General features: G+C 35.5%; 1 protein-coding gene across 22 annotated transcripts in view; it reads right to left on the bottom strand.

Annotated features, from left to right (window-relative positions):
- LOC145680198 (uncharacterized) overlaps positions 1-16021 on the bottom strand; it is a 490330-nt gene that overhangs the window by 285130 nt on the left and 189179 nt on the right. The window contains exons 4-5 of one of the 22 annotated variants that reach the window (XM_081750508.1): positions 7922-8162; positions 4615-4732 (exon numbers count right to left, since the gene is read on the bottom strand). The exons of 18 other annotated variants lie outside the window; for them this stretch is intronic. In XM_081750508.1, the coding sequence (XP_081606634.1) occupies positions 7934-8162 (229 nt within the window). In that variant the 3' untranslated portion in view covers positions 4615-4732; positions 7922-7933. Of the gene's footprint in view, positions 1-503; positions 849-4419; positions 4733-7921; positions 8163-12144; positions 13827-16021 lie in introns of those variants that run through there. 3 more of the 22 variants (XM_081750477.1, XM_081750503.1, XM_081750496.1) reach the window with 3 other exon arrangements.

The following is a 16021-nucleotide window of genomic DNA, read 5'->3' as shown; positions in this document are numbered from 1 at the left end:
AGGCTCCATCACTGTGAAATTAAAATACCGCTAATTATACAGTAGTTATGTGATATCTTCAAATAGATAAAAGATAATCGAAATATAGAACAAGGGCGCCCTAGACAATATTATTTTGCATGAAATACCGTTATCACGAGTCACTTAGTAGCTTTCCGTTTGCAGCCATTTATAAACGCGAAAATAAATGCCGATTTTCTAAATGGCTGGAAATCGAAAGCAGATAAGTGAGTTGTGATAACGGTATCTCATATAAAATAATATTGTCTAGGGCACTCTTGTTCTATATTTTGATTATCTATTATCTATTTGAAGATATCATATAACTACTGCAAAATTAGCGGTATTTTAATTTAGCCGTAATGGGGCCTCTTAAGTGTTTAAAAGCACAAGCTAATTGTTACTTTTTATAAAAAAAAATCATTTATCTGATTGATTCAAATAAATAGCTACTCAACTTACAATCATTACTATAAGAACATTTCTGTATTTTACATACATACCTTATACATTTCGCATAGTACTCCTGGTTTTAACAGTTTACTTGATGATAAATCAAGTGAGTCTGTAACTTGCTTTCGGAGTCAAAGGTTTTTGTGCATATATAGCAAGAATATGGTCGTGCATGTAACTTCATGTGGCACTTGACGTGATGCTTCTCTCGAAACCTTTTCCCACAGAACTCACACGAGAATGGTTTCTCGCCTGTATGAATGCGTTCGTGTCGCCGAACGTCTGCTGGGCAATAAAATGGTCTCGAACACCAAGAACAGCTATACTTCTTCAGCATAGGACTTAGCTGCGTTCCATCTGACAACGAAATGGTATTCGAAGGACCATGAACAGCGCTGAAATAGAATAGCAACCTTTGTTTTACATCTAGACTAGATAAAGAATCGCAGCATATCAAGTCAAATAAAGAAAGCGCATCTTTATAATGTAAGGGCATGTATTGTATCAGTAATTACATTCAGTGTTCTACAAGATTCAAGGGTTTCTAAATCCTTACATTTATATTTTATTCCTTTTTAAAGTATCTACATTTGTTTCCGCTGATGTATTCAAAAATACGAAGCAAATGATATATTTCGTAAAACGAACAGAAAGGGAGACAGAATATAAACAAGAAGAATGGAAAACAAACTTCTTTAAGTCACTTTTTTGACAAGAGACTAGAAGAACAAGGACATATGAACGTAGTGGAATGAACGCAATATGTATCAGCAGAAAGAAGACATAATAGTTACACTTTTGAGGAAAAGACGAAGTACAGATAAAAGTACAGGAAATAAAGACAGTGGATACATTTAAATATCTCGATTTGATTAGGGACGCTGAAAACTAGCAATTAGACAACTGGAAGAATATATGCCATTTGCAATACAATGGTAGGCGTCAAATTAAAAGGATGAGCCTATGAGATCTGCAACGCTATATGAAACAAAAACTTAAGCAGGGGTACCCACAAAGGGGGGCTATGACGCAAACTGCGTCATTGAAATATTTGGGGGGTTAAAAATCTATATAAATATGTTTGAGGGGATGTAAAAATTAATCGAAAAGATTTTTTTTTTCATGGAAGAACACCTACGGATAGACATTTGAGGGGGGGTGCGTCATGGATATGAGGGGGTGTGGGCACCACTGACTTTAGTAATCACGAACAAACAAAAGGAAAAACCAAATGTGACTGCAATGAAAATGCTAATATGGATATAAGTTTCTAGCAGGATGGACAAGAAACAGTATCTGAAATTCCAAACCAAGTATGGAATAGATTACAGTGCCATCATGAGAAGAAATTAGGATTATGCAGACAAGAGTGGAAAAATGATAGTAGAAAGGATAATGTATAGAGGGAAACCAAAATGAGAACTGTTAGATTGTGTAAATACATATTCGAAAGGTATTAACACATGCAGATTTCTAGAACGGAAAATGTATGATGGATGTCGACTCTGTGTAATCTTGGAAAACCAATATAAAAAATATGTCTCTAAAGTACGAGGCAAAGGTGCGACAACTGTGCTTACGTTTTTAAGGTTGGATACGGTGGCTAAATGCTAAAATGCTGACTTCTAACGCCAGTTATCCTTAGTTTGATCACAGCCCTGGTAAAAGTATGATGGATAGCATAAGTGTCCATGGGTTCTCTTCGGAATTTCCCGTTTCCCTCCACTCCATTACCAATTCTTCCATCCACGTTGGTTTACACTCATTTTTACTTACAGGGTAATCTTGAAACGTTACAGTCGCAATTTTATTTTTTGTTCGCCTGTCATGCTTTCAAGCGATCCAGCAGACAGCGATAACCTTACTTGAAAGCTGTATGTCACCAACGGATCCATATACTTACTATTACCATATTCCAACTCTATCATGTGTGTTTCTGTATTTAGAGTCTATTTTTGATTGCAAATTAGGTTATTCTTCAAAAACTTTAAGGTTGGTTTAAAGGGACAAGTTTTGCCGATAGGTGGCACTGCAGTCTTCGTATCTTTCCCATGTATTTTTTACCTTTCACGAAAATTTACAATTTCTTTTACAAATTTCAAAATAGAGACTTCAAATTTTTAGAGAAGGAACTTCATAACCTATTAAATGGGAACAATCCAAGCCGGTTTTTTATTTAGAATTTTCTTCATTGTTGTAATGGCTTGATTGTTGAAATGGATATCCAAACTTTTAACAATGGAATTGTTTTAACTGTGAAGAAAATTCTGAATAAAAAATCGGCACGGATTGTTCCCTTTTAATAGGTTATGAAGTTCCTTCTCTAAAAATTTGAAGTCTCTACGTTGAAATTTGTAAAAGAAATTGTAAATTTTCGTGAAAGGTAAAATATATATGGGAAAGATACGAAGACTGTAGTGCCATCTATCGGCAAAACTTGTCCCTTTACACTAATCTTAATAAATGAAAATGAACTCGTATTTCTGTTTAATGATGAAAGTATCGTTTATTGACATCAATGACGTCTACAGGTACAAATATTAAAATTGGATACTAATGGAATACGGCACACTCTACAAATCAAGTGCGGATTAAAAAAAAAAAAACTCTAGGTTACTCTTCAATTTAACAAATCGATTTTCGACGTCGTCACAATAATTCAAGAGATTGTACTTATACAACACGAAGCAGGTGGAAAAGCAATACCAAACATTGTTGCTACCGTAAAGAGTAATAATGAACGGGAACCGAAGGTTAAACGGTTGATATTTGTATGGTTGTTCATGTGTTTGATTCCCGTGATTCAGACTCCATTAAGTCAGATTAGAGTACTCCAAGTTTCTGAATTTTAGTGAATACTTAAAAGACAATGAAGAATAAAATAATACACAGAGTGAATCTGAAAGATGTGCACGAATTCCGGGAAATGATTCGTGATATCAAAAGAAGACAAAAAGTCCTCTTGCATGTTGTCAAATTCCGCGTCGTTAACGAGTGACAGGGGGGTGAGATGTGCTAACTTGCAATCAATAGTTTAATTCTGCCAATTGGAACGAAACAGAAAGATGTGCACAAACTGTCTGCGCAACTACCTAATGTACCATTTTGCTGACGTTCGTAGCCATATTCAACTAGTTTTGTTGTCACGAATCATTTCCCGCAGTTTGTGCATACCTTTCTGTTCCGATCCAATTGTCAGGATTCGATTGTCGATTCCACGTCGGCACCCCTGTCATTCGTACACGACGCGAATTCGACAATAAGCAAAAGGACTTTTTGTCTTTTTTTGATGTCACGAATCTCCTCCCGGAGTTTGTGCACAACTTTCAGGTTCACTCTGTACATGGAAGACGTAAGGTAGTATGTAGGAAACGTTATTAATTGAAGAGCAATTTCTTACAGATCAAAAATCTGGGCTCGCAACTTAGGACGTCATAATTATCAGGTACTCACGTACTATATGAAAGACCTTGTAAACAATATAGCATTTTGTAGACACTGTCTGTTTTAGGGCTACTTTCTACATTTTTCATATTCATTTTTTCTTAATTTATTCGGTAAAACTTCTTTTTTTTAAAAAAAAAAAAAGGTGAGGATAACGGAGAGCTTTAATCATAAAGCATAAAAGTGAACAAAGAAAATGATAAGAAACAATAATTTTGATAGCTCCATAGTGCAAAGTCCTTTGTGACTGAGGTCAGACGACTGCCGTTTTCTCGCAGGGTCTCCCATATCGTGTTTGCCAGTCTGGGAAACACATCATTCAACCAGTCGGGTGTGGTTAGTTTCTCTATAACCAGGTAGAGCAATTTGCTCAAAGTTTTACAACGACCGCATGTTTTTAAAACTTTTCATTCTACCTCCAATACACAATACATGAAGTAATAATATATATTATTACACTTATGCACTAAATCTTTATTTATAAGAAGAGTTACATAAGAAAGATATAATTGAGTACTATTAAGTGTTTTAAAAATTAACTCGTAAGATTTCACACGATGATCAGCTACGAAAATAATACACTTTTTTTTTTTTTTACGCTCTGTTGTGATAAATATGAAAATGCACTTTGCAGTTTGCTTTTTGAGTAAAAGTTTTGTCACATTTTGGACACTTGTAAGGTTTCTCTCCTGTATGTATGCGCATATGACGCTCTAACTTCCAAGGACTCGCAAAAGTTTTCAAGCACACGGTACACACACGATCCTTAGATCGTTTTCTGCTACCAGTGGTGTCTCCATGAGCCAACAGATTTTCTTCCACAAATGCAGCCAAACTGAAAATAATATTCCAAATTTCCATGTTAGATTGGTTGAGTTTTTAAAAAAAGTAAATAAATAAATATTTACTACAATTTAACACAATGATAGAACAACAATTTTATGTCCTCCACTCACCCGCAGAACTAGAAAGGTTGTCTTTTCAGTCTGAATTTTCTCACAACTCTATAAACATGATTGTAGTTCCCGCGTTTCATTGACACAAACAAAAACATCGCGATTACATTGAAAGAATAGCAACGATACTAAATCATCGAAAAACATATCATACTACGTACTTCGATCAGAGCTGCGAATGAATGACAGCCTTCATAGTATTCCGACGCGTACGTACAGAACTTGGCGATAATAACCAGGAGGCTCTACAGCAGCGCCATTTCAAAATTTGTTTTGGGAATGGGGGAGCGAGGTTCTCCACCAAAATGAGTTTGAAAATTTTTATGATAGTACTACACAATTGAATTAAAAGACAACATATTTCTCAAACTCAGAGAGGGAGGTAATTGCGCTTGCCCTTTCCCAAACAATGCCCCTGGGTGGCAATCTCGAATAACAACAAGAAAATAAAATAATAAGAAATTTTGATTGTGAATTAGATTTAATTTTAAAGAAGATAAAATTATAATAATATTATCGTTAGAAGTATTTACACACTTCAGTTCCCTTACAAGAAAAATTAATTACAAATGTAATTAGACTAAGGAAAACAGAACTGCTACACCTTATTTACATCGCGGATCCAAACTGGACCGTCAACCAAATGCCGTATGATTTTTTGCTGATATCTATGCGTAACACCACGGCTACGAGTAGAAAATACGCTGGGTATTGGTCGACAAAACAACATACTTTGGCAAACAGAAGTTTTCTTAAGCGGAGTTCGTGAGTACTTCTATTTTAGAAAAATGGGATATTAATTCAATACATATACGAAAAGTAGATATTAGCAACCAAACTCTTCAATGTATTTTGTTAACCAAGAGTTTTCTAATAGTTACGATGGCAGGCGTGTAGCATCAGCCTAGTTAATTAGATCATTGATTTATAAAAAAGTCCATTCCTTGTATCGATGTAACAATCATATCGAACTTTCGTGAACATGCTCTTCAGAGGTTGTGATCAGTCATCAACAATATAATCTTGATGTAATTAGATTTCTGGATCCAAACTAATAACATATTTCATTAAAAAACCGAAATATGCGCCAGACAATATGTGATCTTAATAGGAAAAACGACTACAATTATATCAACAAATACTTTCAACTATAAAGTAGGCGTATACATATGTATACGCAGTTTATCAACTAGAAGTATTCATGTATGTTGCTTGTATTTTGTTTTATACATACACTCTTTCATTTTTGATCATTCCATTTTAGCTGTAATTGGATGAGAGATTGTCAAAGTTTAATCAAGCGAACCTGTGAAATTTGTTTACAATATACCGCTGAATCCAAACAACCTTTTATTAAATCTTTTTATATAGTCCATGTTCAAAAAACACTGTATTAGTATTAGTAGTAGTACTAGTAGTATGTGAAGACGAATAAAGATGAAAACATATCTGAATCTTGATTAAGAAATGTTAACCGGGGAATCAAACAAATAAATGTTTCAGCTCTTGAGTAGTAAACATCATTTATCAACTATCAAATTGTGCAGAATTGATATTTCAGTTGCTTCTGGGTCTTCCAGACAAAAGTACTGACTCAACTAACTCATTATTCGTTTCATCAGTTGTACGTAAGTCAAATGAACAACTAATAAAATAATTTCCTTTTCATATTTACCAGAATTACTTATATTGGTACTTCATGGTGCTGCTGTGTGCAAATGGTGAGAGTATGTATGCATCTTCGCTAAGCGTAGTACGAAGTTGAAATTGGTTCAGGAAAATTATCTTCCATACTTACCCAATCCCTCTTGAGGTAAGTGGGAGTTAACTGGATTAAGAGGAAACAAATTCCAGAAACAAATACATTGTGATCTAATTCGATGACACGAATCATCCAGTGAAACGTGAAACAACCAACCAGATATATTCCTACACCGATTATAGCGCTAGAAAGCTTAATTTAGTACACAAAGACTCAGCAATCACTTCAGTCTTAATGTTGTCTCAACGCAATAATTCTATCCAAATCGATGTTTCTAATCAGACAATACTTGATGGATCAACCATCCATCCATCAACAAAATATTAACTTATTTGACTGATGTTCCACACAAGTCGTTCACCATTGGTTTACCTTGATGTTCCGGCTGATTACCTATGAGGTTAACATAAAGTAAATATATCACGCAACGAACTACAATACACAGAGATGACATCAGAATAAACATCGGTATAAGGCAATGACAAAATCCAACTGGGAGCAAAACCAATTAACGTTGATTCACTTTCTCTTCTGATGCTCACATGTACTTACTACTGTGAAGTTTTGGGTAGCTACGTTTGTAGAGGTTGTTGTCAAAACAGTATTGCCAAGTAAAGAGAAGTTTTGCGGGATATTCGAAAATTGAGCTGAGAAATACCTCCATTATTGTATCACAGAAAAAGGTACAAAATGATGTTATACTTGTAGTAATCCATCTGGCTGACCGCATTATAGAACTCGCTGAGCAGGATTCGAACTGCGTGCCGTCTGTGGTACATGGCTGAATACATTTTTCACCATACCTGGTAAGATTTACAACTCCATTTTCCTTTTTTAAGTTTTAATTTCATTTTTGGCTTCAGTTTTGAAGTATTTGTCTTAAAGTATTATGAATCTCATTTGAAATACCTAGCCATGAACTATTTTTCTGGTTTACATATTGTTCAAATTTGAGAACAATTCATAATCAATCAAACAGTTCATGATGGCTTTCCCCAATATGGCCCCTGGCGGGAGCTCATGTGGTTCGGATTCCACGTTAATCAGTAGGTCCACGTCTCATATAGCCTCGCTGCTGAAAGGGACGCTAAACTAAAATCAACTCAACTCAACCAATATGGCCCCAACAAATTCATTTTAGGAATCTGCTCCGAAGTCAGTAAAACATTTTCTGTAAATACCCACATGACAATAAAAATAAATAAATAAATGAACGAAAATTTCCGAATATTGTGGGGAAATGTATTCCTTACTCCTTGGACTCACTTCGAACATTATAAACTCTACGTCTACAAATCATGTTTACCTCACATATTCCTTATTGATGGCACATCAAAAAGTGTCTCTTCAAATTTGTCTTTTGATTAAATGCAGCAGGACACATTTTACATTGATATGGACGTTCTCCTGTGTGTGTAATCAGATGTCTTCTAAGATGCGCTGCTGATCTGAAACGTTTTGAACAGTACGTACAAGAATGCTTCCACTCATTACGCGTTTTCCCATCTCCGCCATTATGTAACGAGACTTCTATACTTAATGTGCGGCTGAAAGTAAAACAACAAATTACAACTAAACGTGAAATCAGTAACACGAGATGGAACTTATAAAATTTTATAACGCACAGAATCACGATGTTAAACTATAACGGTAGACGAGTTAAAAGTACCAAAAAAAAAAAAAAAAAGTTGTTGAAATACTCGAAAGTATTTCAACAAGTAAAAGAACAAGTGCCAGAAATTCTGGTTAGTCAACATTTTCCAATTTTACATTTAAATTGTAATATCACGGCAGCATTAATAGAAGGCACTATAGTGCGTCCAGTAAGAGAACGTCTCTGACAGCTCGCAGTGACATTGCCAGTGCTCGCGTGTCAAGTTTTTTTTTTCGGTGTAACTGTAATGGCAATTTAATTAATGGTATAAGACAGAGTGATCGTGGTTGGTAACACTGGTATCAAAGTAGGGACTGCAATGTCCCACCGCATGTGGTAAGAAACGTCAGAGACCATCTCTTGTTGGCCGTGCTATAGTACTCATGGATGATATTCGAGATGCCACAGGAATGAGTTACTATGGCATTGCTAGACTGCAGTGAACAGTCTCAAACAAATTGATCCTGATTTTATGAATCATCAATTCAATGCATGAAGTCATATTAATTAGGACGGAGATAAGTGTAATATAAATCCAAGCGAACAGTTGGTCATGTACAGGGCCGTAACGGACACCCCCGCAGGCCCCGCGGAGCTGAGGGGCCTGTGGCTAATGGAGGCCTCATCTAAAATAACATAACGAATATATAGCCACATTCATAGATCATCTGGTAATTCTTGCCAAGTAAAAAGTCGAAAGCGGGTGTGACAGAAAGCAACAAATTTGAAGTTGTTTAACCTCTTTGAGAAAAATTAACTATTTTTAAAATTATTATTATTAAAGCTTTTTTTTTTTTTTTTTTGAGCTAAAATAAAAGAGAACAAATAACCCCATCAATTTCTTTCCTCTGTTTTTCTAAAAGCATCCTAACAGTTCGAGAATAATTAAAGGTCAACGTCTTAGTCTTTTGTCGGTATAGAGTGATGCATACGTGCAGTATCATCTTCAAGTTGACAAGCCAAGTGTTTGTTTCGCCAATACCGTTGCAGATTATTGGAACAACGAAAGGACAAGAACTTGGTCAAAATGGTTATTTTTAGTAACAGATAAATGGGAGTAATAGAAATAAAAGCAGATAGGCAAGAGAGAGAGAGTTATAAATTTCAAAGGTAACTTCTGATTTCTTTTCTGAAAAACGTAAGGGTCTACGTGACTTTTCACTATCTGCAGGGATTGTTGACTTTGGGCTTTGGGCATTGCTGTAAAAGAAGAGGAAAAATAGAAAAAGTAAATCTGGGCCACATACATACAGGTAATCGTGAGTTTAATTTTACCAGTTTGTATTCAGTGTGTTCTGCGTTGGTTTGTGTTTGTGAATGTTCTAAAAAGCACCTTTGTTTTCAGATCTGAATACAAGTCCTGTCATGTCCGATTTAAAACGAAAATACGAGAGTGGTGCTACAAAATGAAAGAAAATACAAATAATTCAGGATAGGAATAAGATACAGTACTTGTCAAAATTACAAAATTCGCGGTTAATACCCCTGTCACAAGAAACAGACCAAAGGGTGATGACAAGCCAAAAGAAGAGGTGTTGTGACTGCATCTACCTCAGAAAGTGCTGAAGTTTCCTTGGAGTCGGAGGAGTGCGAACTTACAAATTTTGAAAAGGAAGCGAATGTGTTCCAAGATAAGTGTGCGAACTCGTCAACAAATCTTGCAAATGACAAAGTCAATTAGTCACAGCTTGTTTCTGATCCTGATCTAAAGCGTAAATTAGTAAAACACGGACCACATCCACCTTTATTTTATAAAGACGATTTATCATAGGAATTTCCTACACAAATCTTATGTTTCCGATCAGCGCTCAAAGACAAATTAGCAAAGGTGCGGTCAGGATCAGTAAAAGATGTTGGTGATTTTTTTTCTTCAAAATTCGTCCATTGTGTCCAGTGTTGCAGATGTTGCTACAGATACTCAATTATTTCTCACGCTGCCTGTGACTGTAGCAGCAGGTGAGTACTCATTTCCAAAACTTTGTCTCATAAAAAGGTATTTGAGAAGTTCAGTGTCCCAAGAAAAAAATTTAGGATCATCATTGCTGAGCATCGAAAGTGAAAGAACGAGAAAAATTAACATGGATGATGTAGTAACTGACTTCACACAACGTAATATTCAGATATACTCGTATTCAGTAGGATTCCATTGGTTGCGACCGGTATTATTATTATTAGTTCGGTTCACTCTCTTTTGAGCTATTTGAATATTTTTATTCGTTACCAATTCATCCTATGTATTTCGATATACTGTATATAATATTCACGTTAAAGGGGTTCCCACCTTACTTTGCGGGAGGAGGGATTCCACATTCTCCGTTACGGCACTGGTCATGCAGTAGTGCTCTACAAGGAAGTGTTTCTCGATTTCTTCTTCCTCAATTGTATTATCAACGGCGTCACAAGTGAAATAATAATTACGTGGTACTAGTTGTATGCTGATGTAGTGTGTCATCTTGCAGCATTACCAAAGACGTTACATGAATTCATTGAAATAATAAGTGACGACTTAAATGACATTCTTCGATGATGGAACAGAAAAGTTTAGAAAATAATTCATTTTATAATTCACACAAAACAGAATATATGACAATATTAACCAAACATTATCGAAAATAATTTCAGAAGTTACCATACTGATATTATGTGGGATGGTTAACCATTTAAGAATCATTATTAACAAACACTTAGCGGATCAGACCATATAAAAAAAAGTATACAAATTATTCAGCCTTACATTCACTACAGAGAACTAAGGCAATGCTTTCTCAAAACACAAAAGTTACGCTAGAGCCCTCAACAGTCTGATCTATGGGCACATTCTGTATCACATCTCGCAAAATTTTGCAAACCGTAACCCAATGCAAAACCTGAAACAAATGACTGTAAATGCAATACCGATTTCCCCCATGCTGTTACTGCTTATGTTTTCGGTGTAAAGTAGCATTGCATCTGTAGATTACCAAATAAATATCAGAGGCATGCAAACGAGCAACGAATGTCAGAAGTAGTGCAAATAGGTTTACTGATAACATTTTTAATTACTTTGTGCATTTTAAATGGACGCTAGTTGGTTAAAGACAAATTGATACATTAGAATAATATTAGAACAAGAATAAGTTTACTTATACTGTTTTATTTACGTTAGAAAAACAGACATTTTAAATACAGTTTGTTATACTGTTCGTCTCATAAATTTTAAATACTGTTACCGTCCAAGAATTACTACGTATTATATTTAACTAACTTCTTAATACAGTATACGTTTCCAGATACTCTCCTAAATTGAAATGTATCTACGTACAAGATGCAACTATTGGTTAAACAACCACATTATCGTAGATATGACAGCCGCGTGCTTGGCATCGTGCCCCTCTATTTTCCTATGTTTAACCGATTTTAAAAATGTCGTCACATCGATCCGTTTATATACATATCTTGTGGGTATGTTCACGCATAACTCATAGGTGCACTGATTTTGATTTTTCTTGTTTGCCTGAATAACTTTGACATAGGTGCGCCTATTTTGACCTTTGCTTGTTTATTTGAATAACTTTGACATAGGTGCACCTATTTTGATCTTTTCTTGTTTATTTGAATAACACATAGGTACATCTATTTTGATTTCTTGTTTGCTTGAATAACTTTGACATAGGTGCACCTATTTTGATCTCTTTTCTTGTTTATTTGAATAACTTTGACATAGGTGCACCTATTTTCATCTCTTTTCTTATTTTATTTGAATAACTTTGACATAGGTACATCGATTTTGATTTCTTTTCTTGTTTGTTTGAATAACCTTGACATAGGTACACCGATTTTGATTTCTTTTCTTATTTGTTTGAATAAATATATTTCCCAAGTGGTCCCATATAAATTTCATGAGGATATAATTATGATCGTCGGAACGACCATGAACACCTCAACACGTGAAGTAAAGTCGCAGAGTATAAACAATAACCAGTATCCTGCACCATTGTGGTATGGTTGGTAGACAAATTCAAAAGTACAGGCTTCATTGCAAATTTATCCCTGTCAGATATCAACTGTATGTTCAACAATTGCGATTTCACTTACAAACATGTATGGATTTCAACGGAGAGCAAATCGAATAAATACTGTGATTTTACTTAAAGTATGGGACTTTTCAGACACCACGTAATGTAGACATGTATACAACTGAAAAAATGTATTCTCCTCTCGCTATTCTCGTTTAAGTTTATACTTCCTTTGACTTTTTGCTGTCTGCAACACTTCCTTCTAGTTGCACACAAATCTTAAACCTTGCGTATATTTTGCGTGTATTATACTATCAATTCAACTTCCCCTAAAATCATATCAAATCTGTTGCATAATCGGTCAATAAATTTTTCATGGTAGAAAAAAAAATTCGTTTAATCATAGTATCGCTTGGTGGAAGTACTCTTCAGATTCAATTACTCTTGCACTGTGTCCAGTGGCGGCTCCTTAGGCACGTCACATCACTTAAAAAACACAATTGAGGCTTACTGACGAACAATGGAACAAATGATACGGTGCAAAATGTGTTGGAGAGGACATTTAAAAAGTCATTTTGCACCTGTTTAGAACGATCTGTGCACCTGTTTAATTGCTCCACTCAACTTCACAAACAGAAAGGTTACAGTAATTACTAAGGAACTTTTTTCCACTAATTTCTCAACGTTTCATACAAACTGGCATTTGTCAAGTTGTCCTTCCGGAAGCTTGAATTTTATTGCTACAAGTTACGGAAAGCCCTATCTGCTGGTCTATTCCCGGTGGGACAACCTTCAAATTCTGAACGCATTACGGCGGGTCGGATTCCACCTCAAGGTGCAGGTCCATGCCTCATATGGCGTCGGTGCTGAAAAGAGGTGTTTAAGTTCAAGCAAGAAGAAGCTAAAAGAAGACAACTTACCTAATATCTTCTATTTTACCTACAACAACTAGGATATTAAATAATTTTCTTTCCTCAGCCTATAACGATCACCTAGTAATAAATGGTGTTAAAATTCGAATCATTTTACCACCACTAATAGTAAATTTTATCGTTGTGGCCTCCCTGAAGAGCCGCCACTGGCGGTAACTTTTTTCTTTGATGAGATTAGATACTACACTCATATTAAAATTTCAAACGCTCATTTATACACTGAGAGTAATTTTCGCTCATTGGTGCATAGAAGCTTATTTACCTACTGTCACCAGTAGGTGGTTCACGAAAATTATGCAGGCACAAAAACACACTAAAACTAGTCACAATTGGCGTACAGTTTTCGAAAAGACACATTTCTTCTTCTACACAGTGTTTATTCACATGCTTTCAGGATGACACTTGATGATATGTCGTTTGAGATTTCCTTTTTGAGTAAAAGAAGCAGAGCACATTTTACACTGGTGGGGACGTTCTCCTGTGTGAATTCGCGTATGGCGTCGAAGTTCCGCTGGAGTTGCGAAATATTTTAAACAAAGTTCGCAAGGATGCTTCTTCTTATTCTGAGGCTTGCATCTCACATCATCCAAAGGAAACCGTATTTTCCTGCTTGCTCTTGAAGTAGAATAGCTGAAAATAAAAGGATAAATAAGAACTGAATACGGGGTTGTTTTACAAACATCATTATTACTTTCCCAAGTATGTTTTGCTTTCTCAAACGATAATCTGGTATCAAAGACTATGAAATAACGTATTTTGAATAGGTACGCTCACAATTACACTGATGAGCCAGTATTTTTGAGTACGAGCTCAAAGCAGAATTTTTTTTCAAGTCATTGAAAGGATACTTGAGTGAAAGACTATGAAATAACGTATTTTGAATAGGTACGCTCACGATCACACTGATGAGCCAGTATTTTTGAGTACGAGCTCAAAGCAGATTTTTTTTTTCAAATCATTGAAAGGATACTTGAGTGGGGTGAATATTACTAAGCGTGTCGAAACATTTCACCAGTATTTTCACTCCACCGATAAAATAATTTTATCCGATATTATTATTGAAAAGGAATAAGAGCAGAACTTTTAGAAAACTTTGACCTCTTGATTTTACAGGGAAAAGTTCAACGCCTAAGTGTTTTTGTGTTATGAAATCGTGAATCAGTTCATTTTTGGGCTGCAGATCACATCAGGAAGTTCATCGTTGGGTTTTAAGAACATGGTGGATCATATTATCACCGTGCTTAAATACTATCTACAGCACCCAGGGCAGGCTCTACTATATGTACAACAAGTGTCTTTGCACGGGGCGCCAAAATCTGTCGAAACTACATTAGTTAAAATAAATATTCCTTGTTGGAAATATACTGTAAACAATTACGGTCACATTTACTGACCAATTACCGTCAATTCTGGCTCCCAGCCGATTACCCTAAAATTTACAGTATTAGCGTTAAAGTTATGGTAATAGAGCATAAACACGGTCTTTCTATGACCTATAACCCTGAATTTTACAGTAATACCAGTACGTAAATTTTAGAGTAATCACTTGACAGCCAGAATTGACGGTAATCGGTCAGCAAATGTCACCGTAATTCTTCACAGTGATCATGGTAGTTGAATTTACTAAGGTCAGCTATTTGAATACTAAATTCATAAATCATGTTTAGGTCCAAATAGTTTAAGAACACATGACCAGTGCTGAATCAAATGGTCAAATAAATCTCAGTATGAATTGCTTGATTGTTGTCAAATACAAGTACACTTGAACAATACCGAACATCTATTCCATTTAGTTAGTTGTCATACTTTTGATATGAAAACTACGCTTGTCTTTGTCACAAACAAGGTGTGCTCCTCTGTAGGTGTGTTTGCTTTTTATCTGTCACTAACTAATACATTAATATTTAAAAAAAAAAACAGACATTAGATTGTATTTGTAGTGTTTAGGTCTTTCTGAGTGTGAGTGCTTTTTCACTCCCCTTCGTTGTTCATGATGGCGTAGCATACTTAAAGATTTGTTCTTTCTGGAGAAAGGAGCAGGTGGCGGCAAATTGCCTAGGGCCGGTTCTGCTTACGGCTGTAAAAAAATAATTTTCGTCTACATCATTCATTTCCAACCAAATTACCTGTGACGTCACAGCTTGCTGCTCCCTTCTTGGTAAACCACAAGGAGAGGGGAAGGAACTGGCTCCTAAGTTGTCGTTGATAGAATACAACGATCACAGGTAAACAAGAACAATGACACCGTAGTTCGTGGTTTTGTGCATTAAGTTTAAAAGTTACACGGGCGTATCAAGATAATAGTCCATCTTGTATAGATGTCAGAACAATTTAATATTTTTTTAATGAAACACACCAATCTTTAAGGAGTCGTTCTGATCAACGCTCAGTCTCGTAGGCTAGTTTCGATCTCGTCTCGGACTTAGTACCATCCTTGTTAATTTAATTGCTTACTTTTTCACCTCACAATTGTTTTTATCTTATTGTTTTTTTCTTTCTTTCAACCGTGTGTTTCAAACAAATGCTGCATCAAATTGCCTTAATTTGGTGTTGTGTTAATGTTGAAACTGGTTTTGCGTAGATAAGATATGCCTAGTTTCAAACAAGTTCAGCAAATTCGATCCCGATTTAAGCAAAACCTGCTCCAGTACCATTGGATGTGCTTTTGATATTGTCTCTTGGAAACTTCCTAAGAACTGTGTCTCTCTCTCTTACCGTTCTTTTAAAATCGAAAAAAGTAGTTCTAGTCTTGTACTGTAATGTTAAATTCAATATGCGATAATTTTCGAAAGCGCTGACTCAGCTTGATGATTAAGCTATCTTTT

This window comes from Thermobia domestica, chromosome 3, assembly GCF_964235325.1.
Source record: "Thermobia domestica chromosome 3, izTheDome1.hap1.1, whole genome shotgun sequence".
Lineage (NCBI taxonomy): Eukaryota > Metazoa > Arthropoda > Insecta > Zygentoma > Lepismatidae > Thermobia > Thermobia domestica.
This window is presented reverse-complemented; position numbering and strand designations above follow the sequence as displayed.